Source organism: Phaenicophaeus curvirostris, chromosome 2 (assembly GCF_032191515.1).
Source record: "Phaenicophaeus curvirostris isolate KB17595 chromosome 2, BPBGC_Pcur_1.0, whole genome shotgun sequence".
Classification (NCBI taxonomy): Eukaryota; Metazoa; Chordata; class Aves; order Cuculiformes; family Cuculidae; genus Phaenicophaeus; species Phaenicophaeus curvirostris.
In genome coordinates this window covers 16,628,885-16,652,066 of record NC_091393.1, presented here as the reverse complement: position 1 = coordinate 16,652,066, position 23,182 = coordinate 16,628,885, and the positions used below count along the sequence as shown (strand labels likewise).

Genomic DNA, 23,182 nt, shown 5'->3' with positions numbered 1-23,182 from the left:
AACTTGCAGTTAATTATGTATTTTTACCCAAGTTAGAGGAATAATGCTAGTAATAAAAATCTAAAAAGAATTTCAGCTGGGCATTCTGAAAACATTTAATGTTGAAAGCAAGCGATTACTTGGTTTCACAGTAAAAAAAAAAGTATGAGAGTTCGGAATTATTTTTAATTTTTTTTCTACATACTGGATGGATCACATTAGTTAGGATGGTCGTTATTCAGTCCCAGGTTGCTGACAGTGCTAATGTTTCCCTTCTTTCAAAAATTGTAACACATTTAGGAAGTTTATCTAAATTGGCACATTATCAGTAAAGCAGGATTCTCAGCAGTATCAAGGGATGCCAGTTAAGGTCAGTGCATTTAGTCTGTCAAGGTGAAAAAGCAACAAGTTTTACCCTTCAGAGGGCTTAGCAGAATGACGTAACTGTTGTATGAAACAGAAGAGAAATAACTAAACCTGAAGATCAACATTTAACTGACCTTCAGAAAATACAAGTTTTAAAAACTAATCTGCAATGCAAAAATACTGGTTTTCACTGTTTTTTAATTAATATAAACCAATACTGTGTTCTGCAGGGAGTGATGGGAAGACCTGGACATCCTGGTCCGGCAGGGCCAAAAGGCGAAAAGGTATTCCTTCTTTTTAGTCTTGGTAAAGATCCATGAAAGGTTTTGAAATTCCATTATGCTTCTGGTTTGGGTGTTCTTTTAACATGGAGTGCAAACAAGCATTGATTTCCTTTTTCAAGCGAGTTTTTATTTGTGTCTTAATGCAAGTAGATTCCCCAGGCCATGCTGCACTTTTGGACTTACGTTTTCAAGTGTGGACCTCTTGGTGTATGTAAATTGTAGAGAATGTTCTCCAAGTATGACATTTTACATAAAATTTAGGAAGGTAAAAATATTTATGTGAAATAGTGTATGTCTAGTTATTACTTACTCTGCTTCTCATTCTTTTGCCAGTGTTTTAGTCAGGAGTAATTTCAAACTTCGAAAGTGCTTCACAAGTACTGAAAGTTATTGAGTATTAGTTATTCTGCAAAAATATGTAAGCATCCTTTTTACTCAATTTATACTGTTGCAACACTGCTTTTTATCAGTGTTTTATGTATGCTTCTGTCATGCACTTGATATCATCCATTATAACTAAGAGTTTGAATTCATTTCTTGGGAACCTGAGATCAGTGAAATACAACAGACACAAACTTCATTTGCTGCAAAACAGTTTCTGGGACAAGTTCTCCATTTTGTATGGGAATACATTTTTTTTAAGTCTTTTTCAGCTCTAGCCTGGAATCTTCCATGCATAGTGTGGCCACATCAATGTGTGTGATCCTACTAATACTCTACAAAACCTTGAACTTGGTATGAACAAGAAAATAAACTTTTTATTTTGAAAAGTTATGAAATTAGTTCAGTATAAAAATTGAGAGCTGTCTCCTTGCAGACCATAATAACAAAAATTTACCAGACTTACTTCCTTTTCGTGTGACTGAATGCAAAATGCAAGTCTTTGTTAGTTCTATCTTTACAAGTCACACACAGGTGAGAATGAGAAGCCACTGCTCTATAACTAATATCTCATCAATCAAAAAGTGCAAAAGTCAGGTGGCTAAGGAGTGATGAAGTAAATTGAAATATAATCAGAGTAATTTCTTCCTCCTTCCTTCACCTGGGGAACATGTTTGAGAAATTATTATAATCATGCTTTCTGAAGTACAGTATTTAGTCCCTCCATGAAGTACTGCAAATCACTCTATGGAGGCTGACAATTTCCATTAATTAGCAGGACCATTTGGTAATGATCCTAGTATAATTGTAATAAAATGTTTATGTATTTCTGATGGGCTAATTATTGCTGTCGAGCACAGCTTGACTTCACCTTAATCATTTTAAATATGCAGCCTAAGTGTCTCAGTGGCACTTGTGTGGTAAGATCCAGTGAAGTCAGTGAAAAAATCTGGCAGACTCGTTCTAAATTATGCAGTGTTTTTAACTGAATCATATGATGAGATTTTGAAAAGATCTTGTTTGTGAGATTTGATGTTGAAACCTTTGTAATTCTATGATGTTTGAAGGCCACACCATTTTGCTGGGGCAAATGTTCTTTTGTTGTTATAAGCACGTCAACAAAACAGACTACAGATACAGATAAAGTATTTTACAGTAGAAACCAGAATTATGTTTATTATATCTCTTAGTAAAGAAGATCTTTATTCAATGTATTTCTAATTAAAGTGAACTCCTGAAGCTCTAGCTCTTCTTTATTTACCTGTGAATGATCAACTGAGGATCATTTGTAAAATGAATATAAAATCATGAAATTAACTTTTATCTGCCTGTTGCCTAGAAATGTATATTAACAACTGTCTTATTTTCTTCGTCTCCCTCCTGGTATATCTGAAGCGTTTTGCAACCCAAGTGGCAGGTTACCACGACTATTTTGTTACAAGAATGTTGCTACACGTAAATGCATAAGTAACTAAAAAAAAATTAAAAACTGCTATAAGGTAATGATTAATAACTGGCCTAAAGCTTAAGCAGGAGCTGGGTAGGAGCTTTTCTCCTTGATATTACTCATTTATACTGACTGTGTCCCTTGGCTATTGTCATTATGATAAACATAGCTTGATTATGGAATAGATCTGGACATCAGTTACAGTAAATGAATTATATTAATCTCTTGCTGTACTAGGGTAGTGAAGGTTCTCCTGGGAAACCTGGACCACCTGGGCCTCCGGTGAGACATTTTGTTTTACGTTTTGAATGCTGTATTAGGCACAATATATCTATGGGTAAAATATAATGTAATATAAAGAGCTGACTGTCAATGTAACACATATTAATAGTGCAGGAAGGAAACAATGCCTTTTTTCTTAAATGTTTCTGTGTTCCTTTTTTTCCTTGTGATTCATCCCCGAATGAGTTCATTAAAGCCCCGCTAGAAACTTGATCAAATGAGTTACCTTATTAACACTGGTAAATTTATACAGCTAAGGTATAAGGAATTCAGGGAACCTAGGGAAAGATCATAGAGCTCACTAGGCTCCAAATTAATTGGAGTAGAACCTAACAAAAAACTAATTCTAGGGGATCAGAATAATAACAAATATCAACATACATGCTGAAATTTACAAGTTTCTGGGTTTTGTAGTTCAAGAAAAATTCCCAAGCTGCTTTGGTGTGTATCATATGTTCATACTGAAATGTCTGTAATATTTCAAAAATTGATCCAGAACAAAAAAGATACCACAGCTTTGCTGAGCTACAGACCTCGACCGTGGCAAGAGTTTTCCCTTTATAATTCATAAATGAGATACTTGTTTTTCATGTTTTAAAGGGTATGCCTTACAATGAAAGAAATGGAATGAGCAGCTTATATAAACTCCAGGTATTTGATTTTGGTGTTTTGTTGTTTTTTGTTTGTTTTTTTTTTTTAAATGAACACTTAATTTTGGCCCAACTCAACTTTTAAACTTGCTATTACAGGGCGGTGTGAGTGTTGCTAGTTATCCAGGTCCACCAGGACCTCCAGTAAGTATTAACAGAAATGTAATTTCTAATAGTTTATTAATGTAGCAGCAGAGGGGTTAGTTGCATGCTGTTTTGATAAGTGGCATGGAATATGGTTTTATATGTGAAAGAGAAAAAATAAGGATATGATTGGTATGTAGTAAATTTTCAATTATGTGAATTTTGTGTGTGTGTGTTTATCAAACATTTTAGCCCATCTGGAGAGGAGTTTCTTTGATTTAAGTATTTCACCCTAGCAAATAAAGGATGCAAAAATGGTACATAATTTGTTATTGGAATTTTCAGTGAAAGTATCCTGATATGGCTACCATCACATTTATAGTTAGTGCCAGCATAGTTTTGTTAAATTTGGTGCTGGAAATGAGAACCTTATGAATTCTGATCTCAGTTCTGTCACTGATTCACTGTGCGTAGCTACAGTGCAGAAAAATGTGTAAACTCAACAGTTATATTTACAGGTCTGGTGTCTTTCTGTGCTGCACAGTGCAGATGTGCCACCGTGCAGCTGGAGATGGACACTGTTGCTTTGGTTCTGTGGAGCCAAAGATGCTGTGCTGTCCTTCTTCTTGTTAGCATCATAGGCAAGTTCTCCTGTTCTAAGATAAATGTCTTTTGGAAACCACATAAAAATGTTGTAGCCCTCAGCGAGGTTTTTGTCTCTACATTATGTGCCATTTGTAGTCACAGACTCACAGAGATGTCTTTCTCTGTATCCTGGAGCAGCAAAACAAAACCCAAATATTACTAAGATTTTTGTAGTTAATTAATCATCTGAGAAGGCTGGACTTAATACTGATTCTAAATGCATTACCAATGTATCCTCATAATGCAGTAATAAAAGAAAATATGTGATTGTGTAACTGTTTGCTTTTTTAAATGCATTTCCACTGCTTCATTTCTTTTCAGGGTCCAAAAGGAGATCCTGGCGCAGTGGTATGTATGTATTTTTTGGTGATGATAGAGAATTCCCCACATAGTTCAACCCACAGTCTTAGTAACAAGGGTGGAAGAGTCCATTAACATTTAGTAGTAGCGTACCTCCTGCAGAATCAGTGCATCTGAAAAAAACCTTTCTAATTGCCAGGCTTGCAAATTTTGCAATTTCTGCTAAGTAGTTCTGAGTGATAACATAATGAATGACCGCACATGTTAACTGCTTGTGGGTTGATCTCTGGTGAGCTGTCCCTGCATACATTTAAGGAAAGAGAATGTGTACTCCAAGAGATAAGGCTCTTACTTGGTAGAAGCCAGTAAGAAATAAAGGCAGAAAATACCTTAACAGCAATTGGATTGTTCTTAAGATTAAATTTTAAACTGATCACGGAGAAGTGACTGTGTGCTGCATCACGCCCACACCTAACAACTAGAAGTTGAAGTTTTCATTGGAAATGGCACAACAGGTAGTTATAGCGTGATCCCATTGCTTCTAGTGAGCAAGATGAAGATCATGGGAGCCACTTATGCCTTTCCACTACACTAATTGACATTCCAAAGCTGGTCTTTTTAATGGTTTGCTATTTTTTCTTTAAGCGTTATGTTTTGTCCTTTTCACATGATTTTTCTTTCAAAATTACAAGGAGTCTAGGGACAACTAGGGTGAGAATCTTGAGGACTTGCATAGGCTAGTGTAGGGCTGAATATGCCTTTCTGTATCAGCAAGCACTTTGTGCTCTGGAAGCACCCACCTCCCAGTCAGACCTTAGGTGTGGAAATTGAGATCTGCCGAAGACATGAAGTCCAGACAGCAATTTGCTGTGGCTTTTGATTTAACTGGGTATTGCTGAAATACTGGAATTGTTGGCTGTAGTTTAAATAGCAGTGATAAATTATCTATCAATTTTCTTTTAAAAAAGAAAAATAATTAAAAGGGCCTCCCCACTATACGTGCTGAACTGATTTCTCCAGTGAAGCAGTGTTTTCCATTTTTCTTTCAAAATTTGAAGACCTACCCAGCAACCTAATCTGTGTGTCCCTTGCTGCTGAGTAAGCTTTGCTGTGATGTGTCTGGAAAGTTGCACGGAATTACTCAGAGGCTGATTCTCTCGTTGACAGAGCATGCTCACTTCCCTGGGCTCCACCACCTGGAACTGCTTTAGAGCTGACTTTGACTTGCAGAAAAAGTTGATGAGAGTCTTCTCAATTTCATTCTTCATCAGAATTAAAATTGTCAATCCAAATATTCATATGGCATCTGAGGAGACCTTAATTGCAGATCAGTAAAATGGGACATAAAATCTGTTCACCTACTAACTGGTTAGCTGGTTTACTAATCTTAAATAATCTGCTGTTGCTTGCTGTTCAGTGTTTCTCTTGTAGAGTACAGAAATTCTAATCTATACAATCCTTTTTAATTTAAAACAAATCAGGGAGACCCTGGACCAATGGGATTACCAGGACTGGAAGGACTTCCAGGGGAAAAGGTAGGACTCTTAAACATGGCTTCTTATTGACAACTATCTACAGCTAAATGTTTTATGAAACAATTATTTGAATTTTTTGTTAATGTTTCTATATTAACATATTTTTTCTATTTCCTTTTTTTTGTTTTACTGTGGATTTAAAACACATACACAAAATTTCATTTTCACAAATGGAAAATTGTATGTAGGAGGTCTTGTAGTATTTGTTTTTCTTAACTTGTTACAATACTACGATACAGCATATACTATATATAACTATATTATTATATTAGAATGTTCCTAACTATGGTTATGAGTTCTTGTTCCTTGAACACTGTCTTGTGCTTACAGTCTGTCTATCTTGTTCTAAGACGTAGGCATATCTACAGATCCAAAGAGAAGTTTGTACCTGACTTAGTCTAGACCTAGTGTGTGCATGATTTCCATACAAAGAAAAGACTCTTTCAGATGAGTGTAAAAATATAGGAAAGGGTAGAAATAGAAGGAGAGACTGATTTCCTGCAGTTCCTGTTGTGTTACAGTCTGCTCCATTTGAAGGCAACAATGAAAATCTCACTCCTTGGGCTGTTGCTCTTTATTCAAGTTCCCTTATTTCTGTTTTGCTTTTCTTGCACTCTGTACTGCCTGTTTGAAGCCACTATAGCACATCCTCAGCTGTAGTTAAAATCTGCCTTCCAGTCCTAGGAAATAACTTTTCCTTCAGCTGAGGGCATGTTTCAGCTTTTCACTTATTAACCGTGGAGGCTGATATGAATTTAGAGGAAAGCTTGCAATGAAATGCTAAAAACATCAAGATTTTGGTATTCATTTCTAAATATGGCAAAGCACACAGAAAGCCAGCAGAAAAGGGAAAAAAACTGAAAACATTAAATCAATTAAAAGACTTAGATTTTGCCGGTCCTCTAAATTTAATGACAAAAAAAAATTTGCAACATAAAATATTCAGCTTTTTTAATTACATGTTATTCAATTACTTTATACAAAAAATAGTTTGTTGAAACTTATTTTTGATCAAAAAGCAATATTAATGAGAAGCTTCTGTCTTGATATAACTCTACATTACTCACGCAGACAGTGAGGAGTAACACAATCTAAGGTAGGTGTCTACACTGGATGTTTAAATTACATGATTCTTGCTCTGGAAGATGGCAGTTTAAAAGCAGTTAAGGACTAGCCGGGTTTCAAAATGAACAAGCACAGGGAAATATTACAGGTCTAAACAAGACAGAGAAGGGACAAGAATTAAATAAAGGGAATAAGCAATGGAGCAGTTTGTATAAACAAGCTGAGCGAGTGCTTGGCCCTTTCCCAAATAAAAATAAAACCCCTTTTCTTAACTAAATTCGGTCAAAATTCCACATTTCTGGTGCAAATAAATGAACAGAATCCCACAGTCTACTTGCCAGTCCCAACAGTATAGTGCATGCTGGTTTTTATTTTAGGCAGGTACATCTATGTAGCAAAGTGCCATTTTCCACAGATAGTGTAGGTTGTAATTTCTTGGTAATTTCATTAACTGGCCTAAGAAGTTTGTGTCATCAGGGGTAAAAAGTACCTTCCCTCAGTTGTGCTACCACAGTGGTTTGTGCAGCTGTACTGTGAATCATATAGCTGAAAGGACTATAATAACCCTCAAAAGGAAAAAAGCCGCAAGGGAAGCGTGGGGAATTTCTAGCTTCACTGTCACAGCTGGTGTGTAAGGAAAACACCACGAGACAAGTACTGGATGCAGAATAACCACAGGGACAGAATGTAGAGCTCCAGCCAAGATGCTTTGAACAGATCCTCAGTACTCAAGTGTTCCTGAGGCAGATTTCATGTTCCTCACTGAGAAGTGAACTTGGAATAAGTGACTTCTCTTTGTCTCCAGAGCAAGAGGTTGAGCTGTGGCTTGTAAGCAAGCTTCTCCCTTCCACACAAAGCAGACATTTAACTTGTCATTTGTCTAGACTTTGTATAATGGAGTTAAGTGTTTCTAATTACCAACATAATCAGTCTGTTACCTGAACACAATGATGAGAATGAAACAGAACAGCTTTAGGCATAAGAACAGAAACCAGAAATCTCAGCATCTCCTGGAGCTGCTGGCAGAGCTTTTGAAAAAAGCCCCAGGTAACATAAATTCATCTCACAAAAATATTTTCCTCTTCATAATACTTTAACTGTTTCGGGGCTTTCCTTACATGATTATGGAAACTAGGAGCCTGATTTTTTTTTTTCCCTTACATTTTTAACCAGTGTTACACTAGGAGAGTGTAGTATTACAGACCAATACATTTCAGAAGTGGATTAGGGCAAATCTCATGGTAGTTTTGTCACTGGTGAGCTCCATGCAATTTTTGGGTTATAGTCCTGTCAAGAAAGAAATATGAATTTGTTTCCACTCCAACACAAAAGCCAGTGTATTGGCTTAAGGCATGGATGAATGTAGCTGTATGCTAAAGGGAGTGTCCTGAATGGACCATGGCACAAGCAAATCAAGGTTGCTTACAAATGGATGACTGGGTAGCAAGCAGGTAAAATATTCTTTGAAAGATACATCTTATGTACAGGGATGATGATATGATACCCTATATTAATTTTGGTCATTGTCATGACCACAAATGATAATTATTTGGAAATTACATATCACTCATATGATCATATGACTCTCATATGATATCATCATATGAGTCATATCATATGACTCTCTGGCACTTTTCAAGCAAAGCTTTAAGTATTGTATAAAGAATAGCATGGAAATTATGACATTATACAAGAGAAGCTAAATAAAGGATTAAAGTTACTTGTTCAAGTCTGTAAAATGAGTCAGTGGCAGAGGTAAATATTAGTATTTAGCAGAGCCTGGCTCTTGTCCTCATTTTCAGTTCACCAAACAATCCTTCCTCAGGTTTTAATGTGAATCCACAAATAAACGTCTGGTTTTACTGTTACCATTTAAGTAGAGATTTATCTTTTCTTCAGGGTGACCGTGGACCAGCTGGTGCGCCGGGAGTAGCGGGGACACCGGTACGTACATACATTGAAGAAAACTCAGTCTCCTAGAAGCTAAAAAAATAAGTTGAGCAAGATACTGAGCTGTAATCTCAATCATTGTGGAACACCAGTGGTTGGTTGATACTTTATAGGCAGGTATGAAAATGATGTGTTTCGCCTAAAGAGATTAGAGTTTAATAACACTGAGGGTTCATGTTATTATTAAAATGACAGCAGGGAATTTGAAGCTGCATCTGCTTAAGGAAGCATATGAGATTCTTCTCGTTGACTCAGTTTAATATAGATAAAGTAATTTTTTATTTTCCTGGGCATGCACAAACTTCTGTGCGTCTTTTTTTTATAAAGAGAAATTATGAACATTACTTATTGCAGTCCATGAGGATCTGCATATCGAGTCGATCAAACATTTGCTTTAGGGGAATGCTTTGTCAGCTATTTCCATGTGGTATTCAGAGAAGTTTCTGAAAGTCATCCAGAAACTTGTTTTAGGTGAAAGTAAGTGTAACTAATAATAAATTGAAATTATAATTATTCATTTGTGTTCCTAAAGGAAATGAAGACAACTTTTCTTTAAATTGCATTCACAGTTTAATAAAAAAGTTTATCCATATTTCAGGAGGCAATATGGAGTTATTTATATGCAAATACATTTATTATTAAATTTTAACAGCTACCAATCCATTCAGGAGCTGTTTTTAAATTATAAATATGTGTTTCATGAAATAAAGAGAAGGCTCTGTCTATGCACACCCATTTCCATTAGCCACTGATTTACTCCATTTACTGTTAATTCCAAGAGAGAGCATCAGCTTACATAGCTTACTTTAGTGAAGTTCTCCTAAAACAAGCTAAAACTGCACATTTAAGGGAAAAACAGAAGTATTTTTCTGAGTTTTATAGTCCATATAAGTGTTTCAAAATTTGTTACTCTGAAATATATTTTATGCAGTAGATCATTCCTTGTGTACTTCCCACTGGATATGTTCCAAGTTTTATTCTTCTTGCTTTCTGTTCTAGCTGGATATGAAATATTTAATAAGTTCCCTTCATTACTGATGGAGTTGCATTTGGTTGTTTACATTTGATTTTTATAAAATCCACTGAAATAAATTGTTTCCTTTAACATTTTATGCTAAGCAGTTTTGAGAGACAATATATGTTAATTGCCTAGAAACTGGTTTTTTAAATATATCCACATATCTCACTGGAAGACAATTTGTCCTCCTTGCCTGGCATTAGTCCCTAGATTGAATGCTGGACCCTTTTTCCTATATAGAAAGGCAGAATCACTTCCCTCGACCTGCTGGGCATGCTTCTTTTGATGCAGCCCAGGATACATTCGGCCTTCTTGGACTGTGAGCACACATTACTGGCTCATGTTGAGCTCAGCGGTGCTCAAGTCCTTTTCTGCATGGCTGCTCTCTGTCACATCATACCTCCTCCTGTATGGAAACCATGGATTGCCCTGGTCCGGGTGTAGGACTTTGCACTTGACCTTGTTGAACCACTTGAGGTTCACAAAGGCCAACTTCTCCAGCTTGTCTAGGTCCCTCTGGATGACATCCCATCTTTCTGGTAAAGCTTGGACTGAGATTCTGCAAGAATTATCACCAGTGCCTATTTCTGCAGCACGAATCCTCAGTCCTCTTGTTTGTCAAGTTGTCACTGGCACTGATGTGTTAGATCCCTCAGTTGTACAAGTCAGCTAAGGATCTGGTCAAAGGATATCTCCAGAGAATGCAAGGTTCATGGTTGTAGGTCCTCGTCTGGGACTGCAGCAGGTCATTAAAAACAAGGCATCATTTAAACAAATCAAGACACTTCAAGTCACCATCTAAATTATCAGAACAGGAAAGACTGTCAGTTGTGGCAGGCTGAACATGAAGTTACAAAAAAGTTGCCGAAAAAGAACTTGAAAAAAATTTGCAAAGAATATGAAGTCAGTAATAAACCCACTTCAAAAAAATCAGGACTAAGAAGTACCTGAGAGAAAAAAAGAAAAAATCTTAACTTCACATATACAGTGATAAACTCTGATCTGAGTGTAAGTGCTAAAGAGGGAAATAATTTGTTTGTTAAAGCTCCATGAAGGTATCTCAATAATCAGGAAGGGTAACAAAGACACAAGTGTCTGAATTATGTTTTACACAAGAGCCAGATTAACATGGCACAAATATTAAAAAAAGCCTGTTAAAATAATTATTTTTCTCTTTTAAACTGTTTATTGAGCAGTAGCATGACTATTTCACTCAAATTTATATCCTCTCCTATTTTTGACCTAAGAGAAATTGATGTTTTGCTTCCTAGTAATTTGAATTAGTAATGTACTCTTTCTACAGGGAAAGCCAGGATCTCCTGGATCCCCGGGGATGCCAGGGGAACCTGTAAGTACAAATTTGAGTCCTGGATACATTAGATTACACAAATATTTCAAATCCTGAATGCAAGATTTTACATGCAGATCTATATGTGTGCTCTTCTTTCTTAGGGTGAGAGAGGACCTATAGGAGACATAGGCTTCCCTGGGCCAGAAGGACCACAAGGAAAACCAGTAAGCAATATTATGCCGAATATAAATGTTCTTTATAGAAGGATGCATCTTAGTTTATCAGAAGTTACAAAAGAAATTATATTATGTCTTGCTTTGTGTTGGGCGAGGTAACATCTGAAAAACACTAAGAGTTACCTTGCTCAGTATTAACCAACCAGTCAAAAAATCCTGGTATTGTGATGTTTTAATATTTACCTTTAAAGTTATGGGGGTCCTTTGCTGACATAAGAGATCCTCTAGTATTTTTTCAAAGGGAGAATATTAACCCAGATTTTCAGCACAGCCTATAAGGGATGAGATGACGAAATGCATTCTCAGTTTCAGTTTAGAAAATTGTGTTCTTCCTAACTGAGTAAACTTTGTAACACCTGTATACAGGCGATGCCACACTGCAGCTGAAGCACTTAGTATTTGTCTACTCTGACCTCTTTTAATAAAAGTGTGACAGCAGCGTAGTCAACACTCTCTGAGCTGGTTTAAAACAAGCTTGTTTATATTCTAGAAGTGGTCCAGGTAGCATTGGTCAGAACTCATTATCTTTCCCCCCAGCTAGGTGTTTTGGGGACACCGTGAGCAGCAGACCGGTTCAGTTTGTCAGCGTGTTTCCACATTATGCTTCTGTCTTGAAAGAGGAGCCAGTTTCTGTAATTCAGCAGAAAGCTGGCCCAAGGTGCCTCACCTATGAAAACCCTTACTTTACAGTATGAAAAGAAAGGAAATATTCCTGGTGTCTTTGCTCATGCAAATCCTTTCTCACTCAGAGGAACAGCAGCGCATGTGCTCCTCCACCAGGGGAGGTTTAGGCTGAACATTCCGTGAAACATTTTTTCCTAAAAGGTCATTGGGCACTGGAACAGGCTGCCTGGGGAGGTGGTTGAGTCACCTTCCCTGGAGGTGTTTAAGGGACAGGTGGATGAGGCACTGAGGGACATGGATAGTGATTGATAGGAATGGTTAGACTCGATGATCCGGGGGGTCTTTTCCAACCTGGTGATTCTATGATTCTATGTTTCTATGTGCATTTATATCCTAGTAAATTAAACTGTGCCAGAGCATTTATCTTGCAGTTATCGGGTGTTGTGCAATTGCCAGTGCCAACTAGCAGCCTCTGAGACAATGCCATGTTCCAGTTTGGGGAATTATATGGGCTTGGGGCTGTTTACAGGAGATTATATGGATGAGACCACTTTCTTCAGGGAAGGAAGAATGTTTAGCCCAGGAGGCTAAAGCTGTGCTGTGCTGTAGGTCCTAAGGACCAAAGCATGGATCTGGCCACTCACTGTTCAGGTGTAACTTGTGCTACAGCAGAGAGCTGATAGGACATTAGGGATAATATCTAGAATAAGAAAAATCCCTCCTGTGGTTGTATAATGACTAGGTAAGACTGGAGAAGTGCACCTACAGGTCCATATTCCATATGCTTGTAGAATTCCCATATAATTTACCCTTTAAAGTTGTGTGCTCATTGAAGATGTTGCACATGTCGATACTGAAGATTTTCATATTTTTTTTCGCACTGCTCTCAGCTCAAATGTAATGTGCTTGCAGTTCAGTATGGCCCCAAGCTCTCGTTTCACATGCTGCAAGACAATTTGTGAATATTTCAATATTTTAACCACACAGACCTCTGCAGCTTCCAAGAATGTACTGATACCAGCACTAAACTTTGAGCTTTACCCTTTATATTTTTTTAAATTCTTATGCATAACCGTAATTATTGAAAATATGTTTGTTTTTCTTGTAGGGAATCAATGGAAAAGATGGATTGCCAGGTCCTCCGGTAGGAAAACATGCTTTTGCAAACTAGTGTATTTTATGTTTCACGGGTATTATAGCTTTTAATCCTAGGCAGTTACTTTCCATTCTGCTAACAGATGAATATATAACACATCCTTTTAACTGATGTATTTGTCTTTTTTCAAAAACAAATTTTCAGGGTGCTGTGGGGAGACCAGGAGACCGAGGGCCCAAAGGAGAACGTGTAAGTCTCTTGTTTTAGTAACTTTTTTCCTTTTACTGAGCATCTAAGCACCTCATTAGCAGATATTTTGCAAGCAAAACCAAGGAATTAGTTTTCTGTGAACTTCAAGCAGTCTCTTACACAACTAAGAGGTTTAATTCTAGACACTACTTTAAGGAATTAGAATTGCATTGGCTTCTACATTTAGAGGAAAAACACATTTTATAGACTTTCTTACGCAGTTGACCTGGACAGTGTGAATTGGTCCATAGGATGAAAATTTTCCCATTGTGATGCTGTAAGACTTTACAAGAGCTATAAATGTTTCGTGGGAGCTTTGTATGTCACAAACACAAATCATGTTTCATATAAAACAAACTTGTTAACACTTAGGCAGTAGGAATGCAAGTGCAATACATTACTGCTTGCCAAAATGTTTAGGCAGTTCTATTTATTGTAATAAGGTCATGGTGGACAGGAATCATTATGGGAGGTGATGATAATTTTGGATCAGAATCAGGTGTTACAGCCCTACATCTGTGAGAGAGATTGAAATGATTACAGAAAATAACAGAGTCAGGGTTTTCTTGCAGGCTTTGCTATTACTGCTGTACAGCACACTCCTTCAGTTTGAGACCAGCTGTTGCAGTTATAGAAAAGAAAAGCATCAAAATTGGAAGAGCAGAGCACAGCTCCTGAGGTTTTCATGTCTAATATAAGTATATCCCTGTAGAATCCCTTTTAAGAAGGAAGAGGTCTCGTGGGGTGAAGTAATCTTATCCATCCTTTGAGTGACTAATTGTATTGTTACTCCTTTATAAGGCGAGTGATGAACCAGTTGAAAACATGGTTTATACTAATCAGAAATATGCCTTTCAAATAATTTCAACAACAGATTAAAGTACTGATGGCTGGCTCATTCATTGCCATTATGTGCGTGCCTTGATCACAGATAGGGAAACCTCTGGACTAGAGCATGTAGAAACCCAGGCAAAATAATTGCTCTTTCTGCACATATTTGGTACAAGATTAAATCTCAGACAACAGTAGAAAGGCAGAGGACTGAATAAATCAGCACAGTAGGCAGAGATCGCAAAACTTAAATGTTCTGCTCTGGGTTTTGTACAATTCATAGTGAAGGAGAGTCTAAGGATGAATCTGGAAGAAGATATGACCTATTTTTATGAATTTTTACAAGGACTTTCTTCCAAACAAAAAGAAAACCCTGGAGGCAGTTAAAAATGCTTGTTTGAAAAATGGTTGTCATATTTGATCTGCCTCCTACACATTGGCAGCTGTAAAATGGGAATCATTTAGAAGAAAAGCAATTCCAGGATGAGTTTCACACTGCCATAGCATCGTGGTCTTACAGAAACCTGCATTTTTCTTTATTTCTAGTACAATAACTATCTATACCTACTCTGCAGGGTTATAAACCAGAGAAAGTATATATGTTTATTTATGTTTTAAATATGTTTTTAATGAAAGCTTCTTGGAAGTATAGTAATATGGGAGAGCTTTTTTTATATATGTGGGTGCACGCATGTGTGTGTGGTTTCATTTGAAAGCATTATTGGACAAAACAGTGTGTTCAGTGGCTCCCTATAGTGAATTTCATTCTCAAAACCAGTGAGTAAACTAAAAATTATATTAAAGGCTATATCTCTCTCAAGTTCTGCAACTGCCCTATGGGGGTTTGGATGCAAAAGCTTTGTTAAGGCCAGGAAAGAGTCTACTTCCTGCAGACCACAAAAATTCTGCTTCTCAGTAAGAGTCCTACCTCTGCCCTCAATTTCTCAAGTTGTTGCAATGCTTATCCTGATGCAATAGCTGTATGCAGGACAGCATCTTAAAATTTATAGAAACTTGAAAAGGTATGCCTCTTCCATCAGATGATTACTCTTCCACATCTCCCAATGCACGTACTCACGCTTTCTTGCTCCCATTAACTTGAAAATGTTGAGCTTCGACAAAGGTTACAGATATCTTTTTGGGTATCACATCACATATTCTCTTTTTTCTACTGAATAGCTAAACGAGGTGTATATTTGTAGGAAATCATTCATATGCTGCATGTTTTAAGTTTTGCCTGAAGTATTGATGCCTGGAAATTAAAACTGGAAATCAAGTGTCTGCAATATTGGCAGAATAGTTCTTTTAAGAGAAGAACAGTACTTTGAAGGTTGTTTCCATGTCACATTGAGTTCCCTGACTATGTGGTCATGTTAGCAATTTGTCAGGCAGTGTTTGGTAGCGGGAGGCTGCAGGACTGACCTCTGTGAGGAGACACCAGGAGCTGCCACCATGCTAGACAGAGTTCCATCTGGCTCCTGGACAGACCCAGGGCTGGTCAAAGCTGAGCCCACTTGTGATGTCGGTAACATCTCTGTGATATAAAGCGCAAAACCACTGCTCAACAGCTGTAAGAGAGACAGGATATATGAAAGAAACAACTCTGCAGATACCAAGGTCAGTGAGGAAGGAGGTGCTTCAGGCACCAGAGCAGAGGTTCCCCTGAGGTTCATCGATAATCATGATGGAGCAGATATCCACCATGCAGCCCATGGATGGCTCCATGCCAGAGCAGGTGGATGTACCTGGAAGGAAGCTGTAGCCTTTGGAGAGCCCACATTGGAGCAGGCACCTGGCAGGACTTGCAGCCTGTGGAGAGGACCCCACGCAGGAGCAGGTTTTCTGGCAGGACCTCTGTCCCGTGGGGGACCGACAGTGGAGCAGACCATTCCTGAAGAACTAGAGCCAGTGGGAGAGACCCACACTGAAGCAGATAATGAAGAACTGTAGCCCGTGGGAAGGACCCCACCCTGGAACAGGAGAAGAATGTAAGGAAGGAGCATCAGAGGCTACGTATTATGGACTGACTTCTACCTCCATTTCTCATCCCCCTGCACCATTTGAGGGAGGAGATAGAAGAGCCAGGAGTGAAGCCAAACCTAGGAAGAAGGGAGTGGGTTGAGGGGAAAGTCTCGTTTCCTGCTCTGTTAGTAACTGACAAAAAAGTAAATTAATCTTCCCCAAGTCAAGTCTGTTTTCCCCTGATAGCAATTGGTCAGTGATCTCCTTGTCTGTGTCTTGACTCACAAGCTTTTCATCTCATTTTCTCCCCCTGTCTTACTGAGAAGAGGGAGTGAGAAAGCAGCTGGGTGGGTATCTGGCAGCCAGCCAAGGTCAACTCGCCACACAGGGTGAAATATATAGATGTGGGATGATGATGTCTCGGATTTTGACACTTCTTTTTCATGTAGTGGACTTCACAGAGTTCAGAGCTTCTGCACTCTTACAAAAGGCAATTTAAACTCCAATTGGGAGTGCATTATGGTTTCAGTTAAGGCGATAAAACATCACAAGTCACAGTGGTCTTTGTAGTGAAGCTTAGTTATAGTCAGTAATATGCTCTACACTGGAAATCATACAGATTGGAGGACAGATAGGTGATAAAAATGTATAATCTCCTTTTTGCATCCTTACCTTTCCTTCGTTTTCAATCTTTATGTACCACATATATATGACTTACAGATATAACTGCATTTTTATTAGTTTATCAATTAATAATGTTTCAGATCTGAATACAGTTTACCGGCACCTGCTGTCGATTAAAATTGCAATTAATTCCATTCAGTCACTCCTCATAAATGTAGAATCTGGATTTATCTAGTAATTATGTAGTCAGTTCTTAGTGCTGTTTGCTGCTTAAGGTAGAGCCTAACATTAGCTCAAGTGTTGCAGCAAGGCCAGTCAGTGACCCTTAAGAGCTGCCAGCTCTTAATTAACAATCTGAATGTGTGACTTGCAGCATTCTGCTCCGCAGCTGTAGTTCAGTGGTAGCTGATAGATTAATACATTAAGTCACTCTAAAGGTCTTCTCCAGCCTAAACAAATCTTTCATTCTGTGAAAAGATCTGATTTCTTAGAAATGCTATTTCAGCCCATGATGGAAGCTATCATTGTCCATAAAACTTACCTTTAATTGATTTTGTTTGCAAGAAATTTACTTGTTATATGTGGATTTCTGTATTTGCTTCTTCAATTAACTGAAATTTTCTGTACATGCAGAAAAAAAATATTAGGTTTCTGGGGAAGGTTACAGAAAAAAGCCTGATAGGTTGTGCCTGAGGGAATTTGAGCCCCTAAATTCTACCTGTGCTGTGTTTGATATTTCTAAATCCTTGTATGAGGTCTGTAAACTTTCTGCACCCAAGTTCTGCTCTTGAAAAGTGGATTACAGTGTCAAGCTATTCTTTTTGTCATTGACCTCAACATTAAAAGTGTGAGGAAAAGAAAATGTTACTTGCTGTGTTTTCAGATACATGGTTTATCTGTAAAATCAGCTTCCCTGCATGACTCATAAAATCTGTCTCCAAACAGGGAGGAAGTTTCTATTTAGCATTCTTGGGTGACTTTTCCTAGTTTGTTCCACTGTGTGCAATGGTTTTCTTTCTGCTTTTATTTTACACAGGGAGATCAGGGTATTCCAGGGGACAGAGGTCCACAAGGTGAACGAGGGAAACCTGGCCCAACAGGAGAGAAGGGGGATGTGGGTCCTGTTGGGCCACCAGGAGACAGAGGCTATCCAGGATCACCAGGTCATCAGGGTCCCCCTGGCTCACCTGGACCCCCGGGGTTTCCTGTAAGTAAATGCAAAGTTTTCTTGATTGCTTGTGAAGGTATCATATGCTGCAGTGGAAATTAAACCGAGCAATACTGCAGTATCAGAAAGACTAAGATATCTTTGAGATAATTCCACTGTTCATTAAAAAATGGAGGGAAAAAAAATATCAAAGTGATCAAGGAGTTATTTTTATTTTTTAAATATGTGCTATGGATAAGCTTTAATTATTTCTTTAGCTCCTGACAAATCAGCATGGCTGCTCAATACTGTTGATTTTCAACTTTTTCATAAGCTTAAGATCTAAAGTGTAAGTCTTTGTAACCGAAAAAAAAAAGGAGGTGGAGAAAAGTCATTCTCAATAAAAGAGAAATCAGCGTTTAAAAAGACAACAAAATGCTGCCTGTCAATTGTAGGTGCCTTGCTTAGAGTCACAGAGGCACATCCATGTTATGGGTTCTTTTTACCCTCAATCAGACAGCATAAAACTCTGAAAAACTCTTCCAGTGAAGTCACTGGTCCTGTGATGCAGCTGTAGTTAGCAGGCTGTTAGTGCCTACACGCGGTGAGAAGCTGGCAGATGCCATACAAAAGGCAAGTAAAGCCTAGCAGTGTCACTGGACATCCTTGCTGTCTTACACAAAAGAACTTAAAAAGACCTGACATTCTGATCAAGTTGGCAGCAGGGAGTGCCTCTTCCACCTCATGGTGTTAGTGGTCTTTATAATATTATAATGTATTGGTGAAATGAAGAGGGTGGTTAGCAAGACGGTAGCATTAAATTTCCAGAGGGCAGACTTTGATCTCTTCGGAAGGCTGGTTGGCGAAGTCTCATGGGAGACAGTACTGAAGGGCAAGGGAGCCCAGGAGGGCTGGGAGCTCTTCAAAAGGGTGGTCCTAGCAGCTCAGGAGAAAGCTATCCCCGTGGTCCGGAAAAAAAGCCGGCAGGGGAGAAAGCCAGCTTGGTTGAATAGAGAGATCTTGAGGGATATCAAGGAGAAATGTTTATGGGCTCTGGAAGAAGGGACAGGCCTCTTGGGTGGATTACAGGAGGGACGTGAGATTGTGTAGGGAAAAAATGAGAAGGGCTAAGGCTCAGCTAGAAATTGGATTGGCCAAGTCAGTGAAAGATAACAAAAAATCTTTCTACAAATATATAAATAATAAAAGGAGGACTAGAGAGACCATACAGTCCCTATTGGACACAGAAGGAACAACAGTGACAGGGGATGAGGAAAAGGCTGAGGTACTTAATGCCTTCTTTGCCTCAGTCTTTAGTTGTAAGGAGGGTCGTTCCGTCTGTGTACTAATCCAGGAGCTAGAGGAGCATAATGAGGCTCCCATGATCCAAGAGGAGGTGGTCAGAGCCTTGCTAGCCCAACTAGACAGCCACAAGTATATGGGGCCGGGTGGGATTCACCCTAGGGTACTGAAGGAGCTGGCGGATGTGCTGGCCAAACCCCTTTCCATCATCTTCCAACAGTCCTGGAAGACTGGGGAAGTCCCACTGGACTGGAGGCTGGCTGATGTTGTGCCCATCTACAAGAAGGGTCACAGGGAGGACCCAGGAAACTACAGGCCTTTCAGTCTGACCTCAGTGCCAGGGAAAGTCATGGAGCAGGTGATCTTGAGTGCTATCATGAAGCACATGCAAGAGAACCGGGTGATCAGGCCCAGTCAACATGGGTTCACAAAAGGCAGGTCTTGCCAGACTAACCTGATCGCCTTCTATGACAAAGTGACTCGGCTGCTGGATGAGGGAAAGGCTGTGGATGTGGTCTTCCTGGACTTCAGCAAAGCCTTTGACACAGTTTCTCACAGCGTTCTGCTTCGGAAACTGTCAGCCTCTGGGCTGGACAGGCGCACACTCTCCTGGGTGGAAAACTGGTTGGATGGCCGGGCCCAGAGAGTGGTGGGAAATGGTGTGAAATCCAGGTGGAGGCCAGTGACAAGTGGGGTTCCCCAGGGCTCGGTGCTGGGTCCAGCCCTGTTCAATGTCTTCATCAATGACCTGGATGAAGGCATCGAGTGCACCCTTAGCAAGTTTGCGGACGACACTAAGCTGGGTGGAAGTGTCGATCTGCTGGAAGGTCGGGAGGCTCTGCAAAGGGATCTGAACAGGCTGGACCACTGGGCTGAGTCCAATGGCATGAGGTTTAACAAGGCCAAATGCCGGTTCCTGCATTTGGGGCACAACAACCCTGTGCAGTGCTACAGACTAGGAGAAGTCTGTCTAGAAAGCTGCCTGGAGGAGAGGGACCTGGGCGTGTTGGTTGACAACCGACTGAATATGAGCCAGCAGTGTGCCCAGGTGGCCAAGAAGGCCAATGGCATCTTGGCTTGGATCAGAAACGGCGTGGCCAGCAGGTCCAGGGAGGTTATTCTCCCTCTGTACTCGGCACTGGTGAGACCGCTCCTCAAATCCTGTGTTCAGTTCTGGGCCCCTCACCACAAGAAGGATGTTGAGGCTCTGGAGCGAGTCCAGAGAAGAGCAACAAAGCTGGTGAGGGGGCTGGAGAACAGGCCTTACGAGGAGCGGCTAAGAGAGCTGGGGTTGTTTAGCCTGGAGAAGAGGAGGCTGAGGGGAGACCTCATTGCTCTCTACAGCTACCTGAAAGGACGTTGTAGAGAGGAGGGTGCTGGACTCTTCTTCCAAGTGACAGGGGACAGGACAAGAGGGAATGGCCTCAAGCTCCACCAGGGGAGGTTTAGGCTAGACGTTAGGAAAAAATTCTTTACAGAAAGGGTCATTGGGCACTGGGACAGGCTGCCCAGGGAGGTGGTTGATTCACCTTCCCTGGAGGTGTTTAAGGCACGGGTGGATGAGGTGCTGAGGGATATGGTTTAGTGTTTGATAGGAACGGTTGGACTCGATGATCCGGTGGGTCTCTTCCAACCTGGTTATTCTGTGATTCTGTGATTCTGTATTTGCACTGAAGGGGCTCTGTAGTTAAGTACATAACACAAATGTATTAAAATGTTTAAATTACAATGAAAGCTTTACATTTTTAATTATAATTTCAGCAATTTTAAAATTTGTAGCATCACAAAGTGCCCTCTGTATGTTTCTTCTGATATATATCAGCATTTCTTTCCCTCATCAGGTTGATGGAGTTTCAGTTGAAGAAATTAAAAAATATATCCAACAAGAGGTTCTTAAGGTTTTTGAAGGTAAGAAGATGAAATATCCTACAACTAAACATAAATCTTAAATTCTGTTCTAGATATTTTATATCTCTACAGCCTTTATACACATTTCTTTGCGTGTCATCTAATTCACATTTGACTTAGCACTTGCCTCGTTGCTGTACCCATCTTTAACTGTTCCTTAAGTCTACTTAATATAATTTTGGTATATTCTGCTACTTGGGCAGTTTTTATCTTTATAATGAGGCTATTTTGTGTATTTTCACCCTTCTCCAGATTGCTACCCCTCAGAACTTTAATCTATTATGTATTTCAAGAGCTGTTCATAGGCTGAAATTACCTCCTTTTCCCATTCAAATAGAATGATAACAAGTATTTAGTCTATAACAAGTATTTAGTCTTAGGGGGGGTGATTAGAGGCAGTCAGCATGGCTTCATGAAGGGCAAGTCCTGCCTGACCAGCCTACTAGCTTTCTATAATGGGGTAACCACACCAGTGGACATGGGAAAACCAACGGATTTGATCTATCTGGACCTCTGTAACACCTTTGACACGATCCCCCCCAACATCCTTCTCTCTAAATTGGCGAGATATGGATTTGATGGGTGGGTTGTTCAGTGGATAAGGAATTGTTTGGATGGTTGCATTCAAAGAGTAGTGGTTGATGACTCTATGTGCAGATTGAGATCCATGACAAGCAGTGTCCCTCAGGGATCCATATTCAAACCAGTGCTGTTATGTCTTCATCAATGACATAGACAGTGAGATCAAGTGCACCCTCAGCAAGTCTGCAGATGACACCAAGCTGAGTGGTGCAGTTGTCACACCAGAAGGATGGGATGTCATCCAGAGGAACCTAAACAATCTGGAGAAGTGGGCTTTGTGTGAACCTCATGAGGTTCAACAAGGCTAAGTGCAAGGTCTTATACCTGGGTTGGGGAAATCTGTGGTTTCAGTACATGATGGGGGATGACGTGATTAAGCGCTGCCCTGCAGAGAATGACCTGGGGGCGCTCATTGATGAGAAGCTTGACATGAGCTGGCAATGTGTGCTCTCAGCCCAGAAGGCCAACTGTATCTGGGGCTGCATCAGAAAAAGTGTGGCCAGCAGGTGGAGGGCAGTGATTCTGCCCCTCTGATCTGCTCTCATGAGACCCCACCTGGAGTACTGTGTCCAGTTCTAGAATCCCCAACATACAAAGGATGTGGAACTGTTGGAACGGGCCCAGAGGAGGGTTACAAAGATGATCAGAGGGCTGGAGCACCTCTGCTATGAGGACAAGCTGATAGAGTTGGAGTTGTTCAGCCAGGAGAAGAGAAGGCTCCAAGGAGACCTTAGAATGGCCTTCCAGTACCTGAAGTGGGCATACAAGAAAGCTGGGGAGGGACTTTTCACAAGGACATGGAGTGATAGGACCAAGGGGAATGGCTTTAAATGGAAGAGGGGCAGATTTATAGTAGATATTAGGAAGAAATTCTTCATTATGAAAGTGATGAGGCACTGGCACAGATTGCCCAAGGAGGTTGTGGCTGCCCCGTCCCTGGAGGTGTTCAAGGCCAGGTTGGATGGGGCCTTGGGCAGCCTGATCTAGTGGGAGATCTTCCTGCCCATGGCAGGGGGATTGGAACTAGATGATCTTTAAAGTCCGTTCCAACCCAAACCATTCTATGATTCTATTCTTAAGAAGAAAGTATTAAAAGGTGTCCTACCTACAGGGAATATTAGTTTTTGTCTTTATAGCTATTCCATTTTCTACACCTTATTAGTGTTTCCACATGTCTTCTATTCTTTGTTTCACTTTGCCTGTTTTCTATCACCTTGCCTATTTTTTGCTTGATGCCCTCTTTTCTCTATTTTTTCTTGAATCTTGCATCTCCACCACAGTAAATACCAGCTAAATCATGAAATGCTTAGTTAATTTTTTAATCCAGTATAAACGAGATAGACT

The 23,182-nt window shown here is 39.7% G+C and overlaps 1 protein-coding gene across 1 annotated transcript in view; it reads left to right on the top strand.

Annotated features, from left to right (window-relative positions):
- COL19A1 (collagen type XIX alpha 1 chain) overlaps nt 1-23,182 on the top strand; it is a 199,627-nt gene that overhangs the window by 168,056 nt on the left and 8,389 nt on the right. The window contains exons 37-49 of the mRNA XM_069851444.1: nt 576-629; nt 2,695-2,739; nt 3,340-3,390; nt 3,489-3,533; nt 4,440-4,466; nt 5,900-5,953; nt 8,918-8,962; nt 11,290-11,334; nt 11,439-11,501; nt 13,246-13,281; nt 13,438-13,482; nt 17,936-18,106; nt 21,190-21,256. Coding sequence (XP_069707545.1) covers nt 576-629; nt 2,695-2,739; nt 3,340-3,390; nt 3,489-3,533; nt 4,440-4,466; nt 5,900-5,953; nt 8,918-8,962; nt 11,290-11,334; nt 11,439-11,501; nt 13,246-13,281; nt 13,438-13,482; nt 17,936-18,106; nt 21,190-21,256 — 748 coding nt within the window. The remainder of the gene's footprint in view (nt 1-575; nt 630-2,694; nt 2,740-3,339; nt 3,391-3,488; nt 3,534-4,439; nt 4,467-5,899; nt 5,954-8,917; nt 8,963-11,289; nt 11,335-11,438; nt 11,502-13,245; nt 13,282-13,437; nt 13,483-17,935; nt 18,107-21,189; nt 21,257-23,182) is intronic.